The 18,168-nt window shown below is 42.7% G+C and overlaps 1 protein-coding gene across 1 annotated transcript in view; it reads right to left on the bottom strand.

Annotated features, from left to right (window-relative positions):
* LOC106579845 (anthrax toxin receptor 1) overlaps positions 1 to 18,168 on the bottom strand; it is a 47,559-nt gene that overhangs the window by 19,794 nt on the left and 9,597 nt on the right. The window contains exons 2-15 of the mRNA XM_014160125.3: positions 15,647 to 15,718; positions 15,271 to 15,342; positions 14,191 to 14,272; positions 13,988 to 14,021; positions 13,754 to 13,833; positions 12,881 to 12,949; positions 12,666 to 12,746; positions 11,445 to 11,505; positions 10,704 to 10,802; positions 4,561 to 4,630; positions 4,373 to 4,451; positions 4,061 to 4,156; positions 2,641 to 2,682; positions 675 to 770 (exon numbers count right to left, since the gene is read on the bottom strand). Of these exons, the coding sequence (XP_014015600.1) occupies positions 675 to 770; positions 2,641 to 2,682; positions 4,061 to 4,156; positions 4,373 to 4,451; positions 4,561 to 4,630; positions 10,704 to 10,802; positions 11,445 to 11,505; positions 12,666 to 12,746; positions 12,881 to 12,949; positions 13,754 to 13,833; positions 13,988 to 14,021; positions 14,191 to 14,272; positions 15,271 to 15,342; positions 15,647 to 15,718 (1,033 nt within the window). The remainder of the gene's footprint in view (positions 1 to 674; positions 771 to 2,640; positions 2,683 to 4,060; positions 4,157 to 4,372; positions 4,452 to 4,560; positions 4,631 to 10,703; positions 10,803 to 11,444; positions 11,506 to 12,665; positions 12,747 to 12,880; positions 12,950 to 13,753; positions 13,834 to 13,987; positions 14,022 to 14,190; positions 14,273 to 15,270; positions 15,343 to 15,646; positions 15,719 to 18,168) is intronic.

Below are 18,168 nucleotides of genomic sequence, written 5' to 3'. Positions count from 1 at the left end.
GTCTTATGGCTTGGGGGTAGAAGCTGTTCAGGGTTTGTTGGTTCCAGACTTGGTGCATTGGTACTGCTTGCCGTGCAGTAGCAGAGAGAACAGTCTATGACTTGGGTGGCTGGAGTCTGACAATTTTTAGGGCCTTCCTCTGACAGCGCCTGGTACAGAGGTCCTGGATGGCAGTGAGCTCGGCCCCAGTGGTGTACTGGGCTGTACGCACCACCCTCTGTAGCAGATCAGGTCAGATGCGGAGCAGTTGCCATACCAGGCGGTGATCCAGCCAGTCAAGATGCTCTCTATGGTGCAGCTGTAGAACTTTATGAGGCTCTAAGGGCCCATGCCAAATCTTTTCAGCCTCCTGAGGGGGAAGAGGCATTATCGTGCCCTCTTCACAACTGTGTTTGTGTGTTTGGACCATGATAAGTCCTTGGTGATGTGGACACCGTGGAACTTTAAGCTCTCAACCCGCACCACTACAGCCCCGTTGATGTGAATGGGGGCGTGCTCGGCCAACCACTAAGTGTGTGCTTGGTTGTTTGCCATTGCTGATCTGTCAAACAGATTTCCTAGATCAACTAGCATGGACAGAACAGCTGTAGATTAACAGGCGAGTGAGGGCAGGTACAATATAATGAAATCAGCTTGTTGGAGCTTAAATACAGCAGGGTTCCAGCGAAGCTCACCTCCATCCTTTTGATTCCACCCACACCTCTGCCCCCATAGTAGGAGGCATCGACCGTGGGCCACTTCTTCTTAGGCATCCCATCTTCTTCCTCATCCTGTGGGGGAGGGGAAGAGATAGTGTAAAGATCCCACTCTTTGCACAATGTCCCAGACAGGGTTAATTCAAATTCGGGGTGTGAGATGATTAATCATTTCATACACACTGGCACTGTTGGTTCTGAGGTACAGCCTATACACCAAGCACTCTGCCTCTCCATCTCTCATATACCCTACTCACAATCTAATATTTCAGGCCCTGGGTATGATTTCCTTTTTATGTCTAAATTAGTCTCCTTCTCCTCTCTCTCCCCCTCGCCTTCTCCCGTCCCGTCCATGGCATGCGCCAGATCAGAGGAAATGACCGAGCCCACAGCCCCCCTCATGTTTCAGCTCTTTAATAGACCCCGATTCAGACTAATCAAATCCATCAGGCCTATGATCAGGGCCTGCCAGAGAGGAGGCGGAAATAACAGCAGGCTGACGCCATCGCCCTCACAGATCGTCACAGAGACACAGACAATGGGCAAAAAGCTTCACAAAAAACTGGAGGAGATACCTCCTGTATGATTTAATTGAATTAGAGGAGTGGGGGAGATGATTACTTCACACTTTTTCTGCATATTCCATGTGCTGGTTAATGAGGGGATTTTATGACAATATCTTACAAAAACAACATCTAAAAAGACTAGTAAATCTTCTGATATACAAGTTGAGAAGAAAAGTAAGTTGGACTGTCACTATGCACCTTTTTGGCTGCTTCTCTATTCTTTCCTGACTTTACAACCAAAGTTGCATCCAAAAATGGAACAAAGGATTTATACTAAAAGGACAATTATTTCAACATTATTAAATGAGTATGGGCTGTAAAAATGCTCAGTGTCATTAAAATGAGTCACATATGACCTGGATAGAAATCTGTTGCTAGTTGAGAATGTTTTCTAACTAGAGTCATTTGTGATGCTGTATTATTGTGAAGAAAATATTATTGAAGAATTATTTGATTAATCAGAATTCCCAGTGGGATCTCAAGAAAGGGACTCCAAAACAGATGGCTCTTAAATAAGGCCTTAATTGAAGCCTTAAACTAAAAAAGGAATCCCATATAGTGATCTAAACAGACAATTATTCTCAGCTTTATTTTTATCATACAGGGGAGGTATAGAAATGGATTATTTAGTCATTTTAGCAGACGCTCTTATCCAGAGCGACTTACAGTAGTGAATGCATACATTTCTTTTTATTTCTTTTTTTTTTTTTTTTTTTTTTTGTGCTGGCCCCCCGTGGGAATCGAACCCACAACCCTGGTGTTGCACACACCATGCTCTACCAACTGAGCTACAGTTTGTACAGTGACCAGAGAAGGGTCTGTTCAAAGAAGCTCTCATGCCTTTTTATCAGAATGTATTTGCTGAGAGTAAGGGTTGGTTTAGGACAAGATGAGCTAAGAGGAAAGACAGGGCTTCATAGTGGGAGGGTGTTGTCCTCATGACATGGGAGGAAGAAACATATTGGTCATATGTCAGTCTATAAAATCAAGGGGAATATTAAAGGTCGGTGAGTTGAGGTTATTGAAGAAAATGGACCATAAGCAATGGGTTCCTAAACCTATTAACACTCCAAATGGATGTGCTACATGTCAGCCAGTCCACTGTCCTTGTAGCCTAGTTTTTTTCTCTCGTGGATAGGGAATATACATCAAGGATAACTGTTGTTCAGTAAATCTCCAAAAAAGAATGTGACTACTTTAACTATAAAACAAATGGCTGCAAGTGTATTTATGTTCTGCTTAATGGCCATTACATAATTTAACAGCCATATCATTGTGTAACAGTGAGTGAATGGAAACATTTCTTCTGGAGACCAATAGCAGATATAAAATATATTAGCCCACACCCCAAAAGTAATCAACATCAAGGGTTTACCTACCGAACTGTCTTCCACTATTGCTGGTGGGGGCTCATGGATAATCTATGGTGAGAGAGAGAGGGGGGGGGGGGTTATACTCGTGACAAGCATGTAAAAAAACAAATGTACTTCAAAAACACATTAAAATATATGTCACAGTAATGTGTGCCAAAAACAGGGTTGCATGAAAACACATGGCTCAGGAATTGTTTTTCTCCCTCCTTTTTCCTACTATTTACAAGGGGGGGTGGGGGAATAGTAAAAGGCATGCGAGTCTATGCCCCACGCTCACTTGTTTTTCTGTTTTTAGCTAGAGGAAATTCAAGAAACCCTGTGTAAAATGTGTTCCAGAAAAAAGGACATCTTCACAGACATGTAGGCTTTTAACTACCAGCTCCTCCTGTTGGATTTTGGCAGAGCCCTGTGATGATGTAGAAGAATATTAAAATCATCGAGATGTTTAGTAAATATTGATCATCTGTATTTTCCTCATTAACTTTGCTCAATCTTTAGGAAAATACATGCTTGGGGTCTGTCCATGGCTAACAAAACATTGAGCAACTATAACTATAATACATTGCCTTAGAAATGAACCCGACCAAGGCAATGAATATTCATTACTTGAAATTAGACTTATTTTCCCCTGTGCTTCTCAATCCCAAAGGCTGGGATGCTATCGGATTTCCCATGGTAACATAGCATTACTCTCCTAAACAGTGCTGGGCAAGGGTTTCCACTGAAAATAACTGACAAGAACTAAAAAGAGAGAGAGATAGGAGACCAAAGCGGTTAAATTGTGATCCATTTTGTCAGGCCTGGCTGGGAGGGTTTGTGTCTAAATACTAGAACAGCATAAAGAAGCTATATCGTCCTCGACCTTGGAGCTGAGAACCACTGTCCTGTGACCTCCAGTGGAACAAACTACTTCAACAGAGGGACTAAGTACTTCAGCACACCTTAACCACTGCACACCTTAACCACTGCACACCTTAACCACTGCACACCTTAACCACTGCACACCTTAACCACTGCACACCTTAACCACTGCACACCTTAACCACTGACCTCTGGTGACCTCTGGGCATAATAGACTAATAAAATCAATTGGATGCCAAAAAGGCCAAGGAGTCTCATCCTTCACTGACTCATATAACCCCTCTCAGCATGGAAATACTGTTTAGATTAGCAAGATGACTTGAGTGTGATTTATTCAGATAAAATACCTCCGTAAAATACATCTGTGATCATCTGTGAGCATTATGCCAGTGTATAAAGTACATAGAGTTCTCTCAGAAAAGACTTACTGGGAATGCTTCAAGCTACACATAGGTCTACCATATAGGGCAATTCGTATTTAATAAAATAAAAAAGTTTAAAAAGGTTCACGCTTGTAAGACACTGTTCATGAGTGTGAATGTGACATATAGTTTATGCGACTCACCACATTGCAGCAAAGAGGCCAGAACCACCAGAGAATCATGAGGATTAAAAGCAACATGAGGATGAGCAGGGCGATGGCCAGGATGGTTCCATCAGACTGGGACAAAGAGAGAGAGAGGGACACAGGTCAAACTCAGTCTCCACTCACCTGCATGTTCCACCACAGTGCAAAGGCTGAGACCCATCAGAAAGTTAAAGTGCCTGTAATCATGTAACTACAGGGGACTAACTGTCATAGTTTGGGACAGTTATTGGTTCATGTGAGTCTTTGATGGGGGTACTGCAACAACATGCACCACCCCACTGTACTTACACAGCCCACTGTTGTAATGGTGACTGAACTGGAGATAAAACTGAGACCTTCATTCATGCTGACATAGAGTTTGGCTGCCCTGGAACACAACAGGGGTGTAAAGAGATAGCGTGTGGTTAGGATGGGTGACAGAAACATCAGCAGATAAAGAGAAAAACTGATATTCTTTCAGTGATTATAGTACTTACATTCCCTCTTCCTGGAGAATGGGTGCAGGACAGAGGAGATACGTATCTTCCACTATTAATGGCTTCACACCTAGGAGTACAGGAGAACAAAGGGTCACAACATTGACTCATACACAAACATATTGGTTATGCTCTAATCAAAGTGTAACTCAGACTGCACGGAACAGAACCCATTGACAACTTCATACCTACCGTACCAGTCAAAAGTTTGGACACACCTGCCCATTCAAGGGTTTTTCTTTATTTTTACTATTTTCTACATTGTAGAATAATAGTGAAGACATCAAAACTATGAAATAACACAAAGAATCGTGTAGTAACCAAAAACAAAAGTGTTAAAATATTTTATATTTGACATTCTTCAAAATAGCTACCCTTTGCCTTGATGATAACTTTGCACAATATTGGCATTCTCTCAACCAGTTTCATGAGGGAGTCACCTGGAATGCATTTCAATTAACAGTTGTGCCTTGTAAAAGTTGAAGTTCTTTCCTTCTTAATGTGTTAGAGCCAATCAGTTGTGTTGTGACACGGTAGAGGTGGCATACAGCAGATAGCCCTACTTGGTAAAAGACCAAGTCCATATTATAGCAAGAACAGCTCAAATAATCAAACAGAAACGACAGTCCATCATTACTGTAAGACATGAAGGTTAGTCAATGTGGAACATTTCAAGAACTTTGAAAGTTTCCTCAAGTGCAGTCACAAAAACCATCAAGCGTTATTATGAAACTGGTTCTCATGAGGACGCCACAGGAAAAGAAGACCCAGAGTTGCCTCTGCTGCAGAGGATAAGTTCATTAATGTTAACTGCACCTCAGATTGCAGACTAAATAAATGCTTCACAGAGTTCAAGTAAGACACATCTCAACTGTTCAGAGGAGACTGTGTGAATCAGGCCAGTATACATTAACCGTAGTAGTTTGTCTATGCACACTAGGAAAGACCTGGGCGGACCATCCCCTGTATTTTGGTTAGTGCACCAGGTGGTGCTAGTTAGTTAAGTAGTGGGTAGGCAGGTAAGGTAGGAGAGGAGGCTTTGATATTTAGTTTCTTTGCTTTGGTTCCGCCCAGCCCCTTTTCCCCAAACTTACCGTGTGAAGGAATAAATTCCCTGTAAACGGTATTCTGCCTTTTTTTCATCCTTACTCACACCTACAGTCCATACATCTTTCACACCACGGAGAGTTAAGTTGTAGCAGGGTGTTGCATTCCCTCTTTCTAGAGGCGTGCGTAACAGTGGTTCCCACAGTGAAGCATAGAAGAGGTGGTGTGATGGTGCTTTTCTGGTGACACTGTCAGTGATTTAACCAGCACGGCAACCAAAGCATTCTACAGCGATATGCCATCCCATCTGTTTTGTGCTTAGCGGGACTATCATTTGTTTTTCAACAGGACAATGACCTAACACACCTCCAGGCTGTGTAATGGCTATTTGACCAAGGAGAGTGCTGAGTGCTGCATCAGATGACCTGGCCTCCACAATCACCCAACCTCAACCCAATTGAGATGGTTTGGGATGAGTTGGACCGCAGAGTGAAATAAAAGCAGCCAACAAGTGCTCAGCATATGCAAGAACTCCTTCAAGACTGTTGGAAAAGCATTCCTCATGAAGCTGGTTGAGAGAATGCCAAGATTGTGCAAAGCTGTCATCAAGGCAAAGGGTGGCTACTTTGAAGAATCTCAAATACAAAAATATATTTTGATTTGTTTAACACTTTTTTGGTTACTATTCCATGTGTTATTTCATAGTTTGTCCTCACTATTATTCTACAATGTAGAAAATGGTACAAATAAATAAAAACCCTTGAATGAGTAGGTGTGTCTAAACTTTTGACTGGTACTGTATATCATGTCCCAAATCTTTCTTCAACTGATGTCTGGAGTTCATTGACTAATGATCATGAAATGTCATCGTCTAAATTGGATTATTGGTATTGGACTGTGACAGGACAATCTGATTAATGATAACAGAACGGATGTCATACAGTATCTGATGGTAACTCAAGACCAACCTAACATAATACAGAGATGCTTGAGGACTGATTTCAACACCTCTAGTTTAGACATGTACACCCATTTGACCAGTGGTGGAAAAAGTACACAATTGTTATACTTGAGTAAAAGTATAGATACCTTAATAGAAAGTTACTCAAGTAAAAGTCACCCAGTAAAATACTACTTGAATAAAAGTCTAAAAGTATTTGGTTCTAAATATAATTAAGTATCAAAAGTAAATGTAATTGCTAAAATATACTTAACTATCATTTCAAATTCCTAATAATAAAGTAAACCAGACACCACCTTTTTCTTGTTTTTAAAATGTACAGATAGCCAGGGGTACACACTAACAAATAATTTACAAACTATGCATGTGTGTTTAGTGAGTCTGCCAGATGACCATGTGTTATCTTGATAAGTGCGTGAATTGGACCATTTTCCTGTCCTGCTAAGCACTCAACATGTAATGAGTACTTTTGGGTGTCAGGGAAAATGTATGGAGTAAAAAGTACATTCTTTTTTTAGGAATGTAGTGAAGTAAAAGTTGTCAAACTATAAATAAAGTAAACTACAGATACATCAAAAAACTACTTAAGTAGTACTTTAAAGTATTTTTACACCACTGCATTTGACAGAGCAAAGAAAATAGATTAAAAGCATAATCTTCCTTTTTAAAGAGAACGTTGATTCTTCCTGTGTCCAACTTATGAAACTTTTGAAAACAGATCCAGTGAGCATCGTCGTTGCCCAAGCTGCCTGTTTATCCTGGCTCAGGTTGAACATACCCCGGCACTGAGGAAATCAACATGAGCACTCCACAGCACATGGATGACAGCTCCTCTCCTCTCCAGTAACACCCCGCAGGATGGAGGGGAGGAGTGAGGAGCAGGAGATCAATACTGCTGCCTGCCAAGCTAAGCTCAGAGCCAACACAAACTCAGACAGATATCCCACTCAGAGTTCAACTGAGCAGTCACCCACCTTACACTCTGCATGGACTTAAACTATCAAATGGGACCGAGAGAGTTGAGAGCCTTTTTTAAGGCAGATTGACTGATTGACTGGCTGGTTGGCTGATTGGCTAGCTGACTGACTACAAAGGACTCTGGTCATTCTCTCAGGTGAAGGGTTATCGGGGCCCAAATCTCTGCAGTGGTCATGTTTCTACCATGCACTCTTAGAAAATATCTAGAACCTAAAAGGGTTCTTCGGCTGTTCCCATATCAGAACCCTTTGAAAAATGCTTTTTGATTCCAGATAGAACCCTAGGCATTCAGGCCAAAGAGTTCAATCTTGGTTTCATTTGACCAGAGAATCTTGTTTCTCATTGTCTGAGAGTCCTTTAGGTGCCTTTTGGCAAACTTCAAGTGAACTGTCATGTGCCTTTTATTGAGGAGTGGCTTCCGTCTGGCCACCCTACCATAAAGGCCTGATTGCAGCACTCCACCAGAGAGGGTTGTCCTGCTGGAAGGTTCTCCCATCTCCACAGGGGAACTATGGAGCTCTGTCAGAGTGACCATCGGGATCTTGGTCACCTCCCTGACCAAGGCCCTTCTCCCCCGATTGCACAGTTTGGCCTGGCGGCCAGCTCTAGGAAGTGTCTTGGTGGTTCCAAACTTCTTTCGTTAAAGAATGATTGAGGCCACTGTGTTCTTAGGGACCTTCAATGCTGCAGAAATGTTTTGGTACCCTTCCCCAGATCTGTGCCTCGACATAATCCTGTCTCGGAGCTCTACGGACAATTCCTTCGACCTCATGGCTTGGTTTTTGCTCTGACATGCATTGTCAACTGTGGGAACTTATATAGACAGGTGTGTGCCTTTCCAAATAATGTCCAATCAATTGAATTTACCACAGGTGGACTCCAATCAAGTTGTAGAAACATCAAGGATGATCAATGGAAACAGGATGCACCTGAGCTCAATTTCAAGTACTTATGTAAATAAGGTATTTCTGTTTTTTTATTTGTGCTAAATAAAATAAAAATTAACAAATGTTTTCACTGTCATTATGGGGTATTGTGTGTAGATTCATGAGAAAAATAAATAATTTAATCAATTTTAGAATGAAGCTGTAACGTAACAAAATGTGGAAAAAGTCAAGGTGTCAATACTTTCCGAATGCACTGTAGAACCCTTTCCACAGAGGGTTCTATATGGAACCCAAAAGGGTTCTACCTGGATCCAAAAAGGGTTCTCCAATGGGGACAGCTGAAGAATGTTTTTGGAACTCTATTTTTCTAAGAGTGTAGGGATCTAAATGCTGGCCAACAGCTTTGCTTCATCTCACACTTTATTACACTGTTTACTCTGTGCACATGAGAAAAGGTCATGCTTTACTGCTGAGTGTAGACATGCTCACAGTTTAATCTTACTCAATACATTTCAGTCTGTGCTGATCAGTAACTGGCCTCTCAGTGAGATGACTAAGTGTTCGGTAGGATCCCTCCGATCAGGCCAAGTCCATTTTACTTGCAGTAATCTATTTTTATCATCTGAATTAATTGCAGTAGTTCATACCATCTCAAAATGTTTTTCAACTAATACTGGGACAATACAACAGCTGGACATAGTTACTGACAATACCATCATGTGGCTGTGAAATAAATCTTGCTGTCAGTCAACACAGATTTCTGGAGGACTATGCAATCTCCATAAAATGACTCGTTTTCCTAATCCACCTCTTTTTAATCACGTCACTAGGTGTGGATTCTCATTCTTCACATATCTCAATGCTGCTGCTCACTAGCCATCAAGGCAACATCTGTCACAGAGAGGAAAGAATACCCACGACGTGTCTTCACTGCCAAAGCTCAGAGGGCTTTGCTCCTGCTGGTTTTCCTGGAGACATCCATTCAGCTGCTGAACACATGTAGCTACACATTGCTCTTTCCTACGAGGTCCCCAAACTTTTGTAGGTTATGGAGAGGCTATAGAGGGGAGATGGTGTTTGTGGTGGTTAGGGGTTCTGCAGATTACAGGAGAGCCCACCATGGGACAAGGTGAATCAGTCATATGAGACCAATGACACTCAACCACAGGAAACAATAATCCAATAGCGATTTATAGGTGGCCCCTGTTGTGTCTGAAATGACTAAACGGTTTAGGGCTAAACATGCTCTACTGGACAGTTGGTAAACAGCTGTCTATCCTTTTTTCCTAAATTGTTTCCATGTCTTCTGCTTGTCTGTAGGGAGTTGTATGTTTATTACATACAAACAATTAACATTCTGAGTCACCGTAAACCACTCTCTTCATCACTCTACTTCAGAGTAGGAGAAATGTGTTAGCAGTCCCTAGGTCATTCATGCTAAGCAGCACCATACTGTAAACGTTATTCAACCGTAATATCGAATGGCGCTGAAGACTGCGCTTTGATCGGCTATCAAATTCCATAGATGAAATCCTTCATTGCAATTCAGACCTTCTGAATGAAGGCCAATAACTTACTTTAGAACGGACATCAACTTGGTGTCTGTGTCTTTTCTCCAGACCCTGTTCTGACATCGAGGGTAAAACCTCTTCCAGCCTAAGCATCCTATTCTTCTCTTCCCTTCAGGCCCAGACTCCAGACTTGCTTATGCATCAGCGCTGGCTATTTTCTATTAGAGCATGGCCTCCCACAGCTACATGTTGGCATGCATCAGAGGGGGCTGGTCTCACACATCCATTAGGCCACTTCTAAAGATCACAGGGGAACTTGGATGTGCCTCTAGGACTTTCCCCCTTACTAACTTCTGTGTGGCACTGTTTTCCCTTGATCTTCTGGCTCTGGCACAGTCCCAGGCCGTTAAAGCACAATGTACCCTTCAAAAGACACAAACCAGTAATACCAGGAACAAATGGCATGAGCACTTGTTCGGGCATAGAGGACCTCTGCTGACTCTGCCCTCTTGAAGAGCACTTTTGGGAAGCATTGTGAGACATCAATTGGTGAACATTGACTTTTTCCGTGTCCAAATCATACAGTAACTCACCACGTTGGTCACACATTTCCTGAGAAATTTTACTCTTGCAGCTGCAGGAATGGCGTCTTTGTGTTTGTTATTACATGATTAGCAAATGCCGTACGCATTATGAACATGCCATTGAAACAGAAAAGACCACTCTTGTCTATTTACTTTCAGTTCATACTCCACTTACTCTTGGTGAGTGTGTCGTTGATTCGGAAACTGCACAGGACCTTATGGACATTCCGAGCATGGAGGAAGCCGTTTCCTCTCACCACCACCTGGAAGGTTTCTGGAGGGAGAAGAGAGGAGCACAGTGACTGAATTTGTCCCACCACATGTAATACTGTAGCTGTTCAGGCTAACATCTGAGTCTATCATCTCAGCATCTCACACTCTGGTTACATTCTGCCAACAAACTGCCCTGACCATAGTAGTTGTTGAAGATAAATGATTTCTCTGGATGCCTGGATAATTGAGATCTTGCAGTCAATGAGACTTCAACTGCAGTTGTTCAGACATGTGGATATATAGTGGCTCTCTGGAGCCAATACCACAGAACCCAGAAAACACGAAGCGTAAATACTTATTTTTACAGTGGGGAAAGTGGTGGGTTGTAAGACTGTAGAATGGACAATGACTAAGCAGCATTACACAGCGGAAAAAGACAAATATGATTTGTGTCCTTAGTACAGTAGTTAAATGGAGTTGAGACCAGGTCTGGGTTGAATCGTTCATGACAAATGAAGTTGCTGCTACTGTGTGTAGGAGATACTGGATGTACTGCACACCAGGCTCCTGGCCCTGCCAAGGTATATTTTTCTTCTCTTCCTGTTGTGAGCTCCAATGTGGGGGGCCTTTAAATGTATGATTTAGTGAAGACCTGAGAGACCAGAGAGGAAAAATGGGTTGGGCCAGAGGTCTATAAACTTACCTCCTGCACAGATACTGGAGGGCTCAGCCGCCAGGATCTCAATACAGGACTTCTTTAATATCTGGGGGAGGGAGGTGAGAGGTGAGAAGGAGGGAGACAAGGGGGAGGGGGTATGGGGCCAAGGTCTGGACATTCTCACAGTAACAGAAGGTTGTGTGTTTATTTGTTGAGAGTATTGGTTTACAATATAATCCCTATACTCCTTTTCCTGTCAATTACAGTAACAGTGTGTACCAGTGCACCTCGATACTATGATCTGCTTGATGTCTCCTGTCTCATCCCTGTGCTCCTCGCTGTCCTTGTGCTCTGGGTGTATATCTCTCTCTCTATACCCCCACTGTCCAGGCAAAGTATGTGTTGTATTCCTGAAGATCAGACTGACTTACAACATGCTGCCCTTCTTCCTCGACTCTGAGCCATGAGCTTTCAGCATGCTGTTAAAGGGATCCAGATGACAGTCAACTGGTCTGACCCCTATCTCTGCTAGAGAAACTCAGAAGCTCTCCTTTTCTTTCATCCGTTCTCTTTTTCAATCGGCATAGCGGATACAACAATATACGTACATTCCTTTGAGGTGGAAGCTAGAAGATATAATGAATTCATTCACTGATCCTGTTTGGTAAGACTCCAGTAGCTTGGATCAAAAGCTGGGAAGTCACAGCATGTTTTCCTGGAATGTTATTCCTGGTGAGTTTTGATGGCCAGAATATTTGTTTGTTTTCATTTGTCCTATTTTCCCTCGTTTGCTATTTGAGTAATGTGTTCATGGATTGAGAGAGATGTACTGCAGTGAGGATATGAGTTCCATGTGGAACCATTTCCTCTGACCTCCTAGAACAGGTATAATTATCAAACACCATCTCTGAATAGATGGCGCAGTGTGCATATTAAAAATGCTGTTTTAAACTGGGTGGTTCGAGCCCTGAATGCTGATTGGCTGAAAGCTGTGGTATATTAGACCGTATACCATGGGTATGACAAAACATTTATTTTTACTGCTCCAATTACGTTGGTAGCCAGGTCATAATAGCAATAAAGCACTTCAGGGGTTTGTGATATATGGCAAATATACCACGGCTAAGGGCTGTGTACTAGCACTCCGCGTTGCGTCGTGCATTAGCACAGCCCTTAGCCGTGGTATTTTGGCCATATACCACACCCCCTCGGGCCTTATTGTTTAATTATTCTAGCTTTCCTTGTGTTAGTAGTCAGGTCTCTTACCGAATCAATGACCCCCTGCAGTGCTTCAAAGCCATCGTTCACTGGGAATACATGGTCCTTGCTATCAGCAATCTTTGCCAGCTGAGGAAGAAACAACGTTTCATTCAGTTCATGCTGAACTTTCACAAACCCACCAACCTCTTTTCCATCTTATGTTTGGGACACAGTGTGAGATGTCAAATCAGAGCACACGGAAGCAAGACGTGTCAACACACCTGTGTCTCATTGAAGTCCTTCACACCCACACAGTATACGGAGGCACCCAGACTCCGCGAGCGGTTGGCCTGTCAGGTATTCACAGAGGAGAGCAAAAACAAGAAAAACTGTCAAGACCTGGAATCTATTAAAGCACTGCATTGCACAACATCAACCAACACACAACCACAGAAAACCCTCCAGATCGCTCCTCTGGACCTGTGGTGACTGAGCCATAGATTTGAGTAATAGTTACGAGATAACGCAGCACTGAGTTCTTGTTGACTGACATTCAATATTGTTTCTAAAAATAATTAAACGCTGATGGAAACACTTGAGTGGCTAGAGTCAACAGAGCTCATGAGTCAAATGTTACATTTCATGAGCATCTGAAAGAAGGCCCTTCAGAGCTGAGCTGACAACTTTATTCAATATGAGTGACAGCATAAAGCTTCAAGCTATTGCTCCAAGGCGCCCTGTTCAGGGTAAGTGGCATTTTCCCCACAACATTTTGAAAGCTACTGAGAAAGATACAGTATCTGCATCACTTCCTCAAGTGTGTCCAAGGGTGCTCAGAACTGATTAAACAGTCCTAGCTTTGCACGCCGGCTGCACCTGCACTCCCAACTAAATCATTGATTCCTTGTGCAGATGTGTGGCGAATGACTCTGCCTTCTTTATTCATGGGCAGATGGGAGACATAAATCTGACAGAAATGTTGACCCCCCTTTCCTTCTCTGAAAATAATGGATCTGCTACTGAGGTGATGTATATGGTGCTGCTGTTTGATCTGTGCCAACAGGAGTGCCACTTCTGTTTACAATTTGTGGGCTCGTCTTTCTCCCTCTGTCTATATTTACTATTTACCTTGCTCTGTCTCAGGCTGTGCTTACCTCTCTCTCAGCATAGTAGAAGAGGTCCTCATGCAACTCTCCATCTGTGAGAGCTATGATGACACTGGCTGTACGGTATCCTATCAACAGACAGAAAACCTCTGATTAGGATCTAATTGCTGCCACAGCGCTATCCAAATAATAATGTAAGACTAACAGATAGACAGGAGAAATTAATATATCATGCAAAACTTCCAGCAGGAAACAATTGAAAAATAAATTTTAACTACACACCTTCTGAGTTTCCATAATATATTTGCTCACTGGCCTATAAAAAAAGATGAATTGGATTGAAACAGTACAATGGCTAAAGTGGTCCTGTGAATACAGTAACTCTTCCATACTGATACAGGTGCCATTTTGGCTTCAAACCATGTTCTTTGTTCTTAAGCCAGAATGGAGATAGATTCCAGCTCAGCTAAAAGCAGACAGCTCACCCTCTGGATGCCCTCGTGCATAAAGGTGTCTCCACCTGGAAGTACCGTCTGGAGCTCCTCCAGACCTTTGCGAATCTGCTCCCTGAGCAAGCAAACAGATGAAAGGGCAGTTCATATTCATCATGTCTCACCCATCACCCTGCAAAAGTCCTCCACTGGGCACAGATGTCAATTCAACATCTATTCCAAGTTGGTTCAACGTAATTTCATTGAAATGTGGAAACAACGTTGATTCAACCAGTGTGCCCAGTGAGTCTTATAGATCTAACTGCAGCTAAAAAGCTATTACAACTAAATGACCTAGATCTTCAAATGAGAAGTAGCTTTAGGTTTTGATATTAGAAGAGTCATAATAGTGATAAAATGATAAATGTGTGACGTCCTACTACCAAATCATAATGACAAACTCAAACATTGAGTACAGCATTGAACTGCATGCATGCACACCCATAATCATGAACAACAAGTGAGTTGTTTTGAGCCCTCAAATCTAACAGATTTTCCTTTTGACTGATTTCTTGTACAATGCATCGTCTTCTCCCTAAACTAAAAGCTGACAGACAGATATGATGTGACAAAGACAATAGGCACAGAAACAAAGACCTATCATGATCTCTCTATTGAAGTGGTATTCCATTTCAGAGAGTAGTGATGGACTTTATGTGTGCTTCAGGTTTTAAGAGTGTCCTATTGGCACAGGACATTGTCTAGCAGATGGTGGGGGAAATGAGTCCTGTGTGAAATGACACAGCAGGAAGACCATAAACATTGAAAATGTTTCAGTGCCTGCGTGGACAATGTGCCTAAGGAAAGATTAGACACATATGCGACACGTAATATATTGTGAGCCATATGCTGAAGCTTACAGTTTGCCAAAGGATTGACAGCATTGTCAGTCAAGCTCAATGTGAGGGTATTGTTCTCTGTGATTCTTATGTCTCTAATTCAATGAACCTTAAACAAATCCTGCGTGTTTCTCTGGATTCTTGATAATCAACTCAGTTCAGAATCAGCAAATACCTGACATCTTGCGGAGAGGTAATACCCCAAATCCTAAGAAAGAAAAGTTTGTTCCCTCACCTGTCCTCTGTGAGCCGCATCAAAATCCTTCCCTCAGTGGAGAACACAATGAAGGACATGCGCAGCTGTGGACTGGAGAGAAATTGACAACATTTATACAGTATATTAACTTTCTTTACATTTTTTATATTTTAATCATATTGCAGACACTCTTATCCAGAGCGACTACAGTTAGCTATCTTAAGATGAATGCACTAGGTGGGACAACCACATGTAACAGGCATAGAAAGTACATTTTTAGTATAGTCAGAGATAGAAGGGGGGGTTAATCTAGTATCTTTATCTCGTAGACATTCATACCCACACACACACGGTTAACAGTTACGTTTTTTTTATATTGACTTTATATCACAGGGTCTTTGTAAACTATTCTCACCTTATGAACTTATGAGCCAGATGTTCCACAAAGTGATAGATTTCAATCCAGTGGTGCTGCACACTCCCAGATCTGTAAAGAGAGATAACATGTTGATGAGTGTTTTGTATAACAGTCTGGAGGAAGTGGAGAGGTTAAGGACTATCTGACAGATGGGGGACAAGAGTCAGGGGAATCAGTGTGTACTGTATCTATCTGTATTGTAGAAAGGCAGCATCTGCTTTAAACATTTTCACTATTATGTGAATCCTATTGCACAGTAAAAGACTGTTTGACACAAAGGGGAAAGGGGATACCTAGTAAGTTGCACAACTGAATGCATTAAACTGAAAGGAGTCTGCCTTAAATTGATGTCTGCATCGTCGGCGCCCAGGGAGCAGTTGTTGTTGGGGGTTAACTGCCATGCTCAAGGGCAGAACGACAGATTTTTTCCACCTTGCCGGGATTCAAACCAGCGACCTTTTGGTTACAGGCCCAACGGTATTAACCGCTAGGCTAAATGCCGCCAGGTAATACATGTACACCTTTCTACAATCTTTTTTTCTGCACTCAGACTTTTTACTCGACTTTGTGCTACTTATTCTGCACATCCCGCTGTATCCTATGCTTAACACCCCGGCCGTCCTACAATCTAAGATAGATGCCCTCAATCTCACACAAATGATCAATGAACCCACCAGGTACAACCCCAAATCTGTAAACACGAGCACCCACATAGATATCATCCTGACCAACTTGCCCTCTAAATACACCTCTGCTGTCTTCAACCAGGATCTCAGCAATCACTGCCTCAATGCCTTTGTCCGTAATGGGTCTGCGGTCAAACGACCACCCCCCATCACTGTCAAACGCTCCCTAAAACACTTCAGCGAGCAGGCCTTTCTAATCGACCTGGCCCGGGTATCCTGGAAGGATATTGACCTCATTCCGTCAGTAGAGGATGCCTGGTTAATCTTTAAAAGTGCCTTCCTCACCATCTTAAATAAGCATACCCCATTCAAAAAAATGTGGAACCAGGAACAGATTTTAGCCCTTGGTTCACTCCAGACCTGACTGCCCTTGACCAGCACAAAAACATCCTGTGGTGTACTGCATTAGCATCGAATAGCCCCCGCGATATGAAACTTTTCAGGGAAGTTAGGAACCAATATACACAAGCAGTTAGGAAAGCAAAGGATAGCTTTTTCAAACAGAAATGTGTATCCTGTAGCACAAACTCCTAAAAGTTCTGGGACACTGTAAAGTCCATGGAAAATAACAACACCTCCTCCCAGCTGCCCACTGCACTGAGGCTAGGAAACACTGTCACCACCGATGAATCCACGATAATTGAGAATTTCAATAAGCATTTTTCTACGGCTGGCCATGCTTTCCACCTGGCAACCCCCACCCCGGTCAACAGCCCTGTACCCCCCACAGCAACTTGCCCAAACCTCCCCTATTTCTCCTTCACCCAAATACAGATAGCAGATGTTCTGAAAGAGTTGCAAAATCTGGACCCCTACAAATCAGCTGGGATAGACAATCTGGACCCTCTCTTTCTAAAATTATCCGCCGCAATTGTTGCAACCCCTATTACTATCCTGTTCAACCTCTTTCGTATCGTCTGAGATCCCTAAAGATTGGAAAGCTGCCGCGGTCATCCCCCTCTTCAAAGGGGGAGACACTAGACCCAAACTGTTATAGACCTATATCTATCCTACCCTGCCTTTCTAAAGTCTTCGAAAGCCAAGTTAACAAACAGATCACCGACCATTTCGAATCCCACCGTACCTTCTCCGCTATGCAATCTGGTTTCCGAGCTGGTCATGGGTGCACCTCAGCCACGCTCAAGGTCCTAAACGATATCATAACCGCAATCGTTAAAAGACAATACTGTGCAGCCATATTAATCGACCTGGCCAAGGCTTTCGACTCTGTCAATCACCGTATTCTTATCGGCAGACTCAACAGCCTTGGTTTCTCAAATGACTGCCTCGCCTGGTTTACCAACTACTTCTCAGACAGAGTTCAGTGTGTCAAATCGGAGGGCCTGTTGAACGGATCTCTGGCAGTCTCTATGGGGGTGCCACAGGGTTCAATTCTCGGGCTGACTCTCTTCTCTGTATACAGTACATCAATGATGTCACTCTTGCTGCTGGTGATTCTCTGATCCACCTATACGCAGACGACACCATTCTGTATACTTCTGGCCCTTCTTTGGACACTTAACTAACCTCCAGACGAGCTTCAATGCCATACAACTCTCCTTCCGTGGCCTCCAACTGCTCTTAAATGCAAATAAAACTAAATGCATGCTTTTCAACCAATTGCTGCCCGCACCTGCCCGCCCATCCAGCATCACATATGTGGACAATTACAAATACCTAGGTGTCTGGTTAGACTGTAAACTCTCCTTCCAGACTCACATTAAGCATCTCCAATCCAAAATGAAATCTAGAATCGGCTTCCTATTTCACAACAAAGCATCCTTCACTCATGCTGCCAAACATACCCTCGTAAAACTGACTATCCTTCCGATC

The sequence above is a fragment of the Salmo salar genome, chromosome 20, assembly GCF_965601325.2.
Source record: "Salmo salar chromosome 20, fSalSal1, whole genome shotgun sequence".
NCBI lineage: Eukaryota > Metazoa > Chordata > Actinopteri > Salmoniformes > Salmonidae > Salmo > Salmo salar.
This window is presented reverse-complemented; position numbering and strand designations above follow the sequence as displayed.